General features: G+C 39.8%; 1 protein-coding gene across 4 annotated transcripts in view; it reads right to left on the bottom strand.

The window, feature by feature from the left end:
- The window catches only part of gabrg3 (gamma-aminobutyric acid type A receptor subunit gamma3), an 80,013-nt gene that overhangs the window by 15,120 nt on the left and 51,769 nt on the right, over positions 1 to 13,124 (bottom strand). For all 4 annotated transcript variants that reach the window (XM_077014711.1, XM_077014714.1, XM_077014712.1 and 1 more), the window contains one exon: positions 12,577 to 12,659. In XM_077014711.1, the coding sequence (XP_076870826.1) occupies positions 12,577 to 12,659 (83 nt within the window). The remainder of the gene's footprint in view (positions 1 to 12,576; positions 12,660 to 13,124) is intronic.

Raw genomic sequence — 13,124 nt, 5'->3', positions numbered from 1 at the left:
ATACTATTTCCAAAAGTGTAGTGAATGTTTACAGATGTTTGCTGTTCATTTGTATATCTAAGACATACCCAGTCATCTATTTTATTGATGACTAGAACCTGAAGTAGCCTATTCTTTTATTTGAGTTCTGAATATTAGAATACTCTTTGTTATTTTCTGGTTATTATATTTTATATTGGCTGATAATTATTGATTGGCTGCCAATCAAAATTGTTCCATGATTTTCCACTACAAAAAAGGTTACAAATTTGTGCTGTTCTGGCCCCATAATCTGGGTTCCCATAGACTGGAACCAATGCAGCAGGTGACTGAAGGGTGATGCTCTAGTGTCATCAAAGTTATACAGTATACCCACATTCCTGCCATTTACAACTAAAAGCATGAGAACTGCAACAAAAACAGCAACCATGAGTAATCAATTGTCCTGAAATAGCTGAAAAACATTTTTCTGCATGATTAGATATGCCATCAAAGAAAAAAGCGAAATTCCCCCGTGTGGCTGACACAATGGCATTTGACTTCTGTTAGCAGATTAGGGAAGACCCAAATTCGATACGCTATCCCTGGACTCTTTTACCAGTGAAAATGGGGACGCATTCTATGAATGCAAATATAGATCCTGGGCAGTTACAACTGCTGAGATTTTGCACCTGCATTTTCAACCCGGCAAGCTTGAACTCCTTAATGTCTGCTGCAAACCCACATTCACCGTGTACACAGATAATAACATCATTTGTGTTTGAAAGATGGTCAGACTAAATCAGCTGAATATTGGTGGATTGGCAAGTTGGCCAATATCCACTTGACCATAAAGTATACATGAGGGAAAGTGAAGATCAGATCTGACACAGAAATTATGCGTTCAGAGGGATTCCTGCCATTTGGTGGGGTGGCACAGTGATTATAGACCAGAATGTCCCATGGGTAGCCAGATTACAGTTGCATTCAAGTGACTGTAGATTTACTTCCCAGGAATGTGCCTATAGTCACCTAAAGGACATTAGAGCTGCTCAGAGAGACAGTGCATCTATAAGTGAAGTGATTATCATAAAGAAGAAGGAAGGGAACCCTAATGATAAACACAATACAGATGGGGGAATAGACACAATGACTAGTACATGAATGGAACAGGTTCAGACTTGACAAAGGAATTTTCAACAGGGAGACAGGGCCATGACAACATCTGATTCTCCATAGTAACTGCAGTCAACTATGTTAAAGCATCTGCTTGATGATATAGAGCATGTTGGAGCTAATAAAGTTATCTGCCTGGCAAGAGAAATGATTTACTGGCCTTTTATGCAACAAAGGATTTTATCATTTGAGAACTTAAATCATCAGCAGGGCTGGGAGTTTGAGAACAGCCTGTTAAGCAGTTTCAGCAACTGGCAGGAATTTCCAATTCCTGAACTACCCCATACCACCCTGGTGGCACCCTGCTGTGCCAGATGCCTCACACACTCTGCTAGAGGACAAAAGTGGGGTGGAAGAACCCCACAGAACTCACATGTATAACTGAATGATACACGAAGCCACGTTGTTTTCACCATTCTTTCTCCTTTATGGAAGAGTACCACATGGCCATTGTTACTTAACCTCAATTCTAAACAAGAAACCATCAGGAGTATGTACAGAAATGATCATCTTGGGAATGGGAATAGATGGGATACAAGATACATGCATACAAGATGGGATACAGAAGGGAAAAATATTGTGATTATGGTGTTAAAAGGAATATTGCTTCAGCTGCGAAGTTTTTTTTTTTTTTTTTGCTCTTTAGAAACTTGTCCAAGAGTTGCCCAAGGCAAGTTCCATGCATACTGGGAGAAGAAGGCCCACAGAGTTATTGAAGGAGTGGGAAGGAGACTGATATATAAAATCCATGCAGGAATGTGTGCCTGAACTGCAGCATTGCATCACAGCCTCCTACTTGCAGTGTACACTTGCCATTTGATCAAAATGAGCAGTCTAGTCAGATACTCCAAAAACATAGTCACGCAGTCATCTGAAAAGCCGAGCACCACTCCAATAACTCTGCTGGAGAATAGGAATACTTTCAATCTCCAAACATCACCCTCCCTCCTTTATTACTCTCAACCCAGAGCTGTATACTAATGTCAGAACTACAGCACCCAAATTCCAACCTGTAAAACAACTTCAGCAGGCACTGGCACTGCTGGCAGTGCTAGACACCACAAAAGATGATATATTGGCATAAAAAGATGTGAACAATGTGAAAGGGATCACATGGAGGATGATGTGAATTCAAGGAAGCCTATTGAAAAGGATGACTCTGACACAGAGCCACAGGGGGTCCTATTGTAAAGTCAAAAGAAATATTTACATATCAGCATCTTGCACATGCAACCAATGCGTGACATTGTCTTCATGTCTGCTCTAGATACCCAAAGTGAATGCCATGTTTGCCAGTGTGCCCTGTGCTGTTACTGATTAGAATTCCCTCAAGGCTGTTAGTACCCAGGACAAGTAGGCTGGATTTAATAGACACTAAAGTCTCATACATCTCGAGACATTACAAGTATTCACTTATTTTGACAGATAAAAATTCATTACATATGACAGTTGATTTTCCTGAACTAGTAAGACTGGTGTGACCATTTCAAACCATATTTGTCTGTTTAGTTCTAGATGGCCACGAAGTGTTAGTATGACCATTATGTACTTAATTAAATGATGCGACGCAATACGACAGACCATATATATCCTCTTACTTGTTCACTCAAAAAACAGTAACCACGGTTTCGTGCCCCACGTCTTCCAACACTACGTTAAGTTAGGTTCACATGGTATTTACCTGTTTAATCTTGGGACAAATCTTATGTAGGAAACGAATATTATATAACAGTCTTAAATACTGTATATGCAAACATTTCTTCTAAACATTTTTTTGTTTTTCTTATCAATCACCTATCTAGGAAGGTAGGCATAGACTGTACCCTTCAAATATGTTATCGGTAATTCAAAATAGCATTTCAAATGGTCTGTTCCATGTCTATCTTGTAAACTACTGAATGAACAGGTTAAGCATGATTGGGATTGCGGGGTTTGGAGCTCATTGACTGGTAATTGAGGTTCTCATTGTTTGTTGAGGTCATGCTGATGGAGAGACAGCGAAGCCATCATAGCAAGCGGAAGCAGTGAGTCTAGCAAGCTCATTTAAAGGAAAATTCCACTGATGCAAGTGATCAGCATTTTGAATTTGTTCCAAAGGAAAAGGGAGTCAGCAAATCTTGATGTCAAAGCCAAAGACATAGTCCATGCATTTGCATGTAGAATTAAGCACAAATGAAGAATTTCACAAATTCCATCAACCTCAAAAAACGATATACCTTTATATACCTTTTCTGCTTGAAAATCTATGACATTGTCATAACTAACGGTGACAAACACTTTTGTCAAACGCACAAAATACACAAGGGTAATGCACAATGGAAAGAGTATACGTTAGCGGATACACAATATCTCACTTAAAATATGGTGTCTGTCTACATGGTCATTTAATGCCGTGATTTAAAACACTTGATAACCATATGAGATGGTATTCCAGACTCGGAAAACAGATTTTGACAAGATGTGCATGAGCTGCTGTCAACAGCAGACAGCTATTCATTGACAACAGATACGTAGTTGTCAGTGAACCATACGCGTCCTTGACCATTCATTTCATCACACTGACTGAAAATTACAGTCTAAATATCTCTAAACATACTTTTTGCTGGAAATTTACAAAGCTGCCAACATTGCTGGTGTGCTAGCTGATGTATTCCAAGAATTGCAACTGCTTGAGAAGAAGCTACATGTGATGGAGAACAATGCAGCTGCCTCCAAGCTTCTACAACATCTGCCATGATGAACTCTTGTGGTCATCTCAATGTGGCAGGTTTGAGCAGACTGCAAGACCAATGGCACTGGAAAGAGAACCGAGAAAGAATTAATTTGTAGTAGTTTGTGGTTTTGCTTACTATATTTCTCTTGCTCTTTTTTAAAAACAGTACCACCGCCATCTGATGTTTCAGTAGCGTTTGAAGCTTTGGGCATCTTTAATCACATGGAAATAATAACTTTCATACTGTGTCTTTTCTGCAAGGTGAGGGATAAATTTTGCTATGTGGTGGCATCTCCTGACCTCACTAGATGTTGCTGACTCATACTTTCTCCAGCTTTCTGTGTGGCAGCCTTTTGAGTACTGCATAATGCCGGTGATCATGCCCTGAATTACTGAATTATCTGATTATTCCTCTGAACATCAGTATGTATGCTGGCCTCTCCAGTAAGACAGCCTTCAAACCTGACACAAAGAGTACATCTCAGTTAAAGGACCATTACTAGGGAGGTTGTGTTCTTCTTACCAGCGTCCTTAACAGCTGTAGTCTATGGAGGACCTGTCTTCTGCAGCTGGCCCCAAATGATACAGTCTGTGAAGGACTTAGCCATCTACTGTGGCATCATGCATAATTCCCATGTATGATACATCGAGGGGCTAAGGTTTGTGGCCAAGGGAATAAGTGACACTTGGGGAGTTACTGACAGGCAAATGAAAAATTTCTTTGCTGTGATGCAGTATTCAGGATGTAAACTATTCAAAATGTAACTATTCCTGCTGTGTAAGAAGTTAAATCTAGTAAATAACAAACCTCACATTGCATAGCTAGCTAATTAAATGTTCATGAACTAGCTACTAAACTGATGTGCTTAGCTAATGAAACAGATATGTTAAGATTATAGTTGGGCACATTGATGATTTTACATTTAATGGCACATTAAATGTTCACTCGATAATAACATACTTTTACAAGAAATGCCGGACATACACATTAAAAAATGAACTCTCGCTTTCTGCTTGCCTGACTTTGGTCCATTTTTGCAGTAGCTTTGCGTGCATCACAGGCTTGTGAGAAATCAGATTGATGCACCCTTAGAATTCGTTAAAATGAAGGATGCATTTCTCAGCCATGTTTCAAGTATCCTCTGCTTTCTTTTTAAATTGGACAGTCCTTATGACATGTACGGATAAAAGTTAAACCTTCATCAGCCCCGTAAATGAGAAATGTCCAGTGTAGATGTCCTGAGTTGTGCATTTACGGTTCATGTAGAGTCAAGCTGTAAACATGCCTACAACTGACTGTATCTCTTCACCTGATTCTTTCAGTATATTTATGATTTTTTTCCAGTCTGCTGAATAGTCCTTTCCTGTCCAGCTCCTCTGATACCACCATTACATCTGCTCCGTTGTCCACTTTAAACAGAACATCATTGTTGTCCACTTTATCAGCCAAGGAGCATCTGATGCATCGGTGTATATTGTTCCAAAGAATGCAATGGCTTATCCTCTTCTTTGTCATTTATGTGCATCTCACAAATGGCCTTTCATCTGCACATTTTAGCATAATGCCCCTTTTTCTGTACTGGTTCCAGTATGCCTCTTTGCTGCATATTATTTGTTATTTGTTGTTGCTGGATATTATTTGTTATTTCCCGCACCATTTACACGGGAATAATCATCTCTGGTTCCATATTACCCCAATATTTGGAAAAGTTAATCCTGCGCCTTAGGTCTGCCTTTGTTGTGAGTGAATAGTACTGTCTATACAGGGCCGGTGCCACAGGGGGGGGAGGGTTGGGGGGCGAAAGGGGTGTCCCCTCAGGCGAGGTGTCCCGCCCCCTCACTGTATATGTTCTGGCGCCGGCCCTGTGTCTATAGTCACTTCACCTGTAAAGTTTGACTTCAGCATCTCTTGTTGTCTTTTTACTAGCTCAGTTTGACAAATGTGAGAGATAGCTTTCTCCAACGTGTTAATTGGCGTTGCTCAGATAGTGTCTTGTCTCACAATCCAATGACATATTTATCTCTAATCATTTCATTGTGCAACAGTTCATAGCCACAATGCTCTGCCAGACAATACCGAGCAGTAATAAAACTGTCGGCAGTCCAACTTGATGTCTCATATTAAACTTTTGAATATTGTTTCTTTGAACCACAAAATGTCTGTCTAATTTAACTTTGATAGTGCTGTACTGGCAGGCTTCACTGAGCGTCAGCTGCACTGAACTGACAATGTCTTTGCATTCATTGTATAAATTGAGGGTGTTTACTTGGTTTTCCCAGGCTTTCAACTCAAGCCTAGATGTAAACCTGAATATCTCAAATTGTTTAATCCACTTTGGCCATTCCTCTGTGTTTGTGAAGTCAAATTTCTGCAGTGGTGTCACTTAAGATTTATAATTTTTTTTGCACATTCCTTGGTTTTTCATTCACTGAGTGGCTGCAAAAGTTTTTGTTCCTGTTTACTTGTAGGATTCTGACACCATGTGAATGGTTAATAAGGGGTTTAATAAAGTAATTCTGTGGAGCTTGTCTCCTCCTTTATTCTTTTGTTCTGGAAGCAGAAACACGCGTCGACCTAACGCTTTAGTGAAACAATCCATTTTGCTTCACTGATCCACAGGTGTGGTAAAATAAGTTACCATCCTACAGCTGTTTTAACACTGTAACATCAAAATAAATGATTAAGAAAGTGTTTGATTAAGTGTGTGTGTGTGTGTGTGTGTGTGTGTGTGTGTGTGTGTGTGTGTGTGTGTGTGTGTGTGTGTGTGTGTCAGTGAAAGATAATGGTGTTTCGGTCTCCTTTCTGTTATGAAACGTGCCATATATGTCAATTGTGATTTTTTTCACCACAATCGAAATTTGACCTCTGCATTTACCCATCTGTGCAATTAGAACACACACACACACACACACACACACACACACACACACACACACACACACACACACACACACACACACACACACTAGTGATTACTAGGGGGCTGTGGTGCACACATGCCCAGAGTCCGGTGCCCGGGGAGCAGTTGGGGTTAGGTGCCTTGCTCAAGGGCACCTCAGTCATGGCCTCAAGCCTGGGAATTAAACCCACGACCCTCCGGTCATAAGACCAGTTTCCTACCACAGGACCATAACTGCCCCTAAATTATAGTTATACAGTATGTTGTGCATGAGTTGTCTGTCTGTTTCAGGTTCCGCCTGGTGATCTGTTCTAAGATTTCGCACTCACCATGGACCAATCAGGTGTCCCCGCCCTTCTCAGACCATATGAAAGCAATAAAGAAGCAAACTGTTGATGCTCACAGTGGGGCTTTGTGATTTCTGTGGTTACTTGATTTTGTATTTGATGTCTGTGTAGGACTTTGTTTCTTTGCACATTACCCTTGTCTTTCCCTTAAAAACCTCTTTGCTGTTCTATCCATTTTTAGGTAGTGTAATAATTTTTGGGACATTTTTTTGTTTCACAGTGCTACCAACTTGTGTATTGGTTGCTATTGGTCTAGATGTCTCCTAGGTCTGTATATCTGTCCAAAGCAGTCTGATGGTTAATAGTGCACCTTTTATATATCAAAGTTAATTACATATGGCCCTTCATCTTTTTAAAGGCCACTTGCTTTTTAATTAACTGCCCCATGCTGATTTGGCTCCAGTTAAACCCCAAAATTGTCCTGATGGTACAAAGATGAAAAAGAAGTAGTAATAATCTTCAGAAAATATCATGTAGTTCAATTTGACTGTTTCAGTACTGGCATTTTGACAAAAGGAAAAAATTGTAGTTTCATTATATGCTGTCTGTTGCAGACAGAGCTTAGGTGCTCTGATTTAATTTATAAGAGCTTAAACATTTACAACTGTATGTGAGAACTGAAAAAAGAGCAATCATGTTGGTCCTTATCAGTAGGGCCTTTTTCCTCCATTCAAGCTGCTTAGTAGATACAGGTGAACACACAGTGGGCCAGATTAATAATAATAAAACCTGATGGAACATGGGCTGCAAAATGTGACATTGTATTTAATTCCTATTCATAAATTCACCATGATAATTAGCACACCAGTGTCAACATACAACGGTAGTAAATTCAGCTGTGCCCAAGGTAAAAGCCGATTCAAAACCAGCATTTAAATTAGGCTATATGTATAAAGACCTGTGTCCTGAGACAAGTCATGAGACCACTACTATGCTGAAAACTGCCAGTCGCATATAAATGTAACTTTGTAGCTTTGACCAAGATGGGAACTGCAAGCTTGAACCGAGTTGATGACTTCAATGGTGACAGTTCAACCCCCAAAATTGGTATCTCTCCCCAGTAGTCTATATCTATATAAAGTTTCTTCTTCTGTAACACCTAAATTTGTATTTCTCGTCAAAAGTTCATGACTTCCTGAGATGCCCAAGCACGTTCTTTCTCTTCTGAACTTCTACGATTACATTTGCCATCATGCTCACTCCAACCAAAAATGTGCCTTTTAAATATATTTTTTTCAATTAACTTAATAATTATAATTTGGATGTATGACCAAATAATTCTACAGAAAAGATCTTCCACTCTACATCAGCTTGTTACCAAGAAAGGTACCATCCAACAAATTCAAGTAGCGTTTTTTTGCTGAACAATGTTCTCTTATGGGCTGCTAACAATCACAGAAGGACTTAATGAGGTGACACCACATATCATAAACCAGTCAAATATTCTGCTATTTCACAATGATGAATAAGTAAATGTGCTGTTTACCGTTTACATAGCTGATATTGTAATGTACGCTGATGACCAGAGTAGGATGGGTCCCCCTTTAAGTCTTGGATCATCTCAGGGTTTCTTCCTCATGCTCTAGGGAGTTTTTCCTTGCCTTTGTTACCTTTGGTTTGCTCACTGGGGACTTGGACTTGGACATGTGTATAGCTTTCTGATAACAGCTGTTATAAAAAGTTCCATACAAATAAATTTGACTTTGACTGTAAATGTGTTACTGTGGTGATACTTGCAGTTAACTTCATTTTAAATGTGGTGATATGTTTTCTGAATATGGTCCAGGGCGTTTGAAAAACCACAAAAGGATTAACACATATATTATGTAAGGATGAATTGCACTGTTCATGTGTTCACATGGGACTCTGAGTGACAACTTGATAGTTACATTTCAACACTATTAAGATATTATGTTGCATTTTGAATAATTGACCCTGAGTCAAAGACTCTGTTAAAATCCCATCATATACTGTACGTTCAGGTAATTTCTCTAAATAAGCAGTAGAAACATCCCTTACAGTAAGGAGACAGTGCCATCTGGGTGAGGGTCTGTTCATTGGTGCCCCTATAGTTTGATGAGGCTGTTAATGTCCCTTGCTCATCCATGCAATAGAGTGGGTCAAAGTCATTTTCTCACTTAATGGTTTCAAGATGGCAGTAAGTTCCATGAGGCAGAAAACAAGTTAGTTTCATAATAGGTACATCATGTTTTGTACAGTACATTCGAGAATAAATAAGTGAATAGGTTAGAAATAACAACATCGTGCATTCCATGGAAAGTGATTTACCAATTATACACAGTAAAAACATTTTTTTCTCTGCTCATTTTAGAGTTCATAGCTTTAGCCAATTACTGGCTTATTATATTAGACAGATTCGCACATGAACATGAATGAGTTTATTTTTAGACTTGGATATAAGTGTAATGTTATAAACTGGTTCTTACAGCCCCTTCTGAAAGTGCAGGACCAGTTTGATTGCTTGTGGTCAGCGTCACCTTTTACATTGTCCAAAAGATTAATCACTCTGGTAATCATGCGCATAATTATAATAACACAAGGACCAGGGAGTATGACTTAAGATGATCCTCTGAAATGAATAATGTAAACTATAATGATCTTTACTGATTCTTTTCTGCAATAACCATGCTTGAAGAGCCACTGGTACTGTTCATACACACTGCGAGCCAAGGAAGGGGATGTATACTTCTGCCCAGGTGACATGTCAGAGAAACCTTCCCTGCAGGCAGTGTGGCAGTTTGTTGTTTTTCAGATTGGGACCCACTGCGCTTTGTGCATGTTTGCATCTCAAAATATGCTTTGGAGACATACTGCTTTGCTGGGCAGTGAGGTGTGAAATATTAAAAGGATTCCTTTGGCAACCGTTCCAGTTGGGTGGGAGGGAGATCTCACTGTGAGTTGTACAGGAGCATTTCAGTGGGAACACATTCGCCATGTGACTGCTACGCACAGCTATGCACAGCTGAGCTGATTTAGAGTCTGGCCCACCTAGCCTTGCCAAATGGACATTAACCCTCATTTGCAAATCCCCTTGCATTTAAAACGCAGCGCACAAAAATTGGGGCTCTGTGTTCTTTGAAAGAAAATAGTGTGGGGTCATCAGCTGGGTGATGAGGAGGCTGCAATGCTTTAAGGGGCATTTAACATTTCTTCCCTGCCCATGCCATAGTGGAACAGTGGGGCTTGTCTGTAGTCCAGTTCTAGGAATGCTTTAGGTCTTATATGACAGCGTCTTTCTGCCTAAGAGACAATGCCACCCCGGCTGGGTTTCTTCGTTCCTCTATGTCTCTGTGATGAAGGTCATTCTGTGTGAGCCATGTTCTTTTCCACAATCCTTTATATCTTCTACAAAAATAGTGCAATGGCAGAAATCTCATGCGTTGCCTCATAAAAAAAAAAATTCTACTGTTAAAAACAGAGCTGTCTTATTTTGTTAAAAGCCAAATGCAAATCATATTCTATCACCTACTGGAGACTGTGTGCCAGGCCAGGCACCCCCACTGCTCTACACAGGAGCCTCCTGCAGGTCATCACCTACACCTGAAACTCATTCATGGGCTCAGTAGGACTGCTAGTAACAACACCTCTTTCTTGTTCTTGGTGAAGTGTTGCGGATTTTCTGTGAGTTTGCTTAATATTTTAACCAAATGAAAACCAGTTGAAACCAGTGTGTGAGGAGTGAATCTTACCTCAAAGCTACCAATGCAGAGATCAGGGTAAACATTTAGGCGGCTAAAGTTGTCACACAGTGGGGATATGGGTACTTGCTTGAAAGAAAATGTTGACGCCAAGTGTTTTTTCAAACTCTGCGGTCCTGTTTGCACAGAAGAGGCATTTTTGTTTACTACTCTGACGTCATATTGTTAATAATATGGAATAGAGCAAACCACATTTCAACCGAGATAACACTTGCTAGGTAGAAAACGTTCAGGGATACTGTTGTTATTTAGTGATACGAATCTGCTAGCCCACCTTGCACAGATAAGAGGTTGGGTATCATTCCATTTTGGTTGCTTGTGCTAAGTTACATGACTAAACCTTATATAAAATATGGCTGTAGGTATTCTGAACTTTAGTCAATTAATAGCTTGAAGCATTTACCATCGTTTGCCAATAGCTGAATAGAGAGAGAGGCTTTCTAAGAGAGTCATTTCATTTGAGCGGCTTTGCCTCAGGTATTGCCGTTAGCTGTTTTTTAAGAAACTTGCACGTATGCATTTATGGATAAATACTGACTATGTATCTCCATTATACTATTGACTGCTGTTATGAGCTAGCAAGTAGAAAGTGATACCAGAGACAGTTATATGCATGCACTGTTGTGCTTATTTGTGTTGTAGACGAGACTAACCCTTTTGTTGAATGGTGTATGTAGGAGGGACCTTGATGCATCTGTGCAGCAGATACACACACGAGCTCCTCAGATCACGTTGTCGTTACGTTGTGATAAACGCATCGTAAGGTGACTATCGCAAACCCAGGAGTTTTAATCCGCTACTGTGTAGCCAAGCCTGTCATTGCCTACCTTAAACTTGTTTGGCAGCAATATGAATATTGAGGCAGCAATATGAATATTGGTAAGAATCAGGTATACAAGGGGAAATCTTTAATCCATCCACTGGGCACCGAGGAGTGGTGTATATGCGTATATAAAAAAAAAACACACACAGCCACACACACACACACACACACACACACACGTGTGACATACATACGCTATTTTAAAAATAACTTACTTTGCATCAACTTTCACACCTGTCTGAAGCTTTTATGGGTGTGTATATACACATAAACATACACAAATTAAACAGCAAACACATGCCTGTTTTTCTCATTAATAACCCAATTTAGCACCAAGCTAAGGTACGTGTTCAGCTACAGAGGTGGGTTACATCACAGAATGATTTCTGTGGTAGCTTTGTTGGAGATGGCTTGGGTTAACTTTCTAATTGCTGATTCATAATGTGATTCATAGAGTGTTCCATGCAGGGACGTAGCAAACTGAAGGGGGGGGGGGGGGGGGGGGGCATTTTTGCTGAAACACGATTCCACACTCCCACAAATGTGCAGTTTTTAAATGTAGCTACATAAAAAAATCCAACCTGCATTATAAAACTAGTGATGTGATGCATCAATAGGTTGGTAATCAGTAGAGGAATATAACTCCATGTTCGGTGATAAAGTCAATACATTATATTGGTGGTGCTTATCTATTCATTAATCACCTGAACCTGTTTCTGAAGTTCCAAGACTAACCAGTATGTGCATAAGAGTCTTATAGATAACTGGTACCATTGCAGGACACCTAATTGTTAGCTTTGTGCTACGTTTATCAGTAGTCTGGTTGGATTTACAGCATAAAAGCATGTTGTCTCTAAAAGGTGGAGATAAATATTTGAGAGTAGCAGGTGGGGTGAGCTATGATATTTGAAAGCATTAACAGCACCAGCCAGATACTCACAGCTTGAGAAGATGAGGGGGCAGGAGTGCTCATCCATGGGAAAGTTATGGAGCTGCAGCTGACACTCGGCATTAATAGTCAGCCTGTAATGGGAGATGTACAACACCTGGTTAACATCCAACAACATCAGGGCTTACTGGACAAGCAGAAAAGGCTGACGGTCAAATCAAAATTTTAGGATCATCTGAAGGAATTTAAACCCATGCTATATCCTACTAGTTCTAACTTATTACAGAGCAGTGAATGAATGATGATGATGATGATGATGATGATGATAATATCTGGGAATTATTATTATTGTATCTGGGTGCATTGTTGTACACACCTCAGATATCTACTGTAGCTGAGCAACTGAAGCAGAAAAAGTGCTCATTCGCATCAATTCTCTTTCAAGGGGATTTGAAGCAATTACATATTAATGCCTGTGGTTTTGCAATATATGATGGTCTTGGAATAATGGTCAGATGTCCACATATTCTTTTGCATATAACATATGTGGAAGTGGTGTTTCATTGGTCTGAATCTACACTGAAATCTTTCACAAGACA

This window comes from Brachyhypopomus gauderio, chromosome 8, assembly GCF_052324685.1.
Source record: "Brachyhypopomus gauderio isolate BG-103 chromosome 8, BGAUD_0.2, whole genome shotgun sequence".
Classification (NCBI taxonomy): Eukaryota; Metazoa; Chordata; class Actinopteri; order Gymnotiformes; family Hypopomidae; genus Brachyhypopomus; species Brachyhypopomus gauderio.
This window is presented reverse-complemented; position numbering and strand designations above follow the sequence as displayed.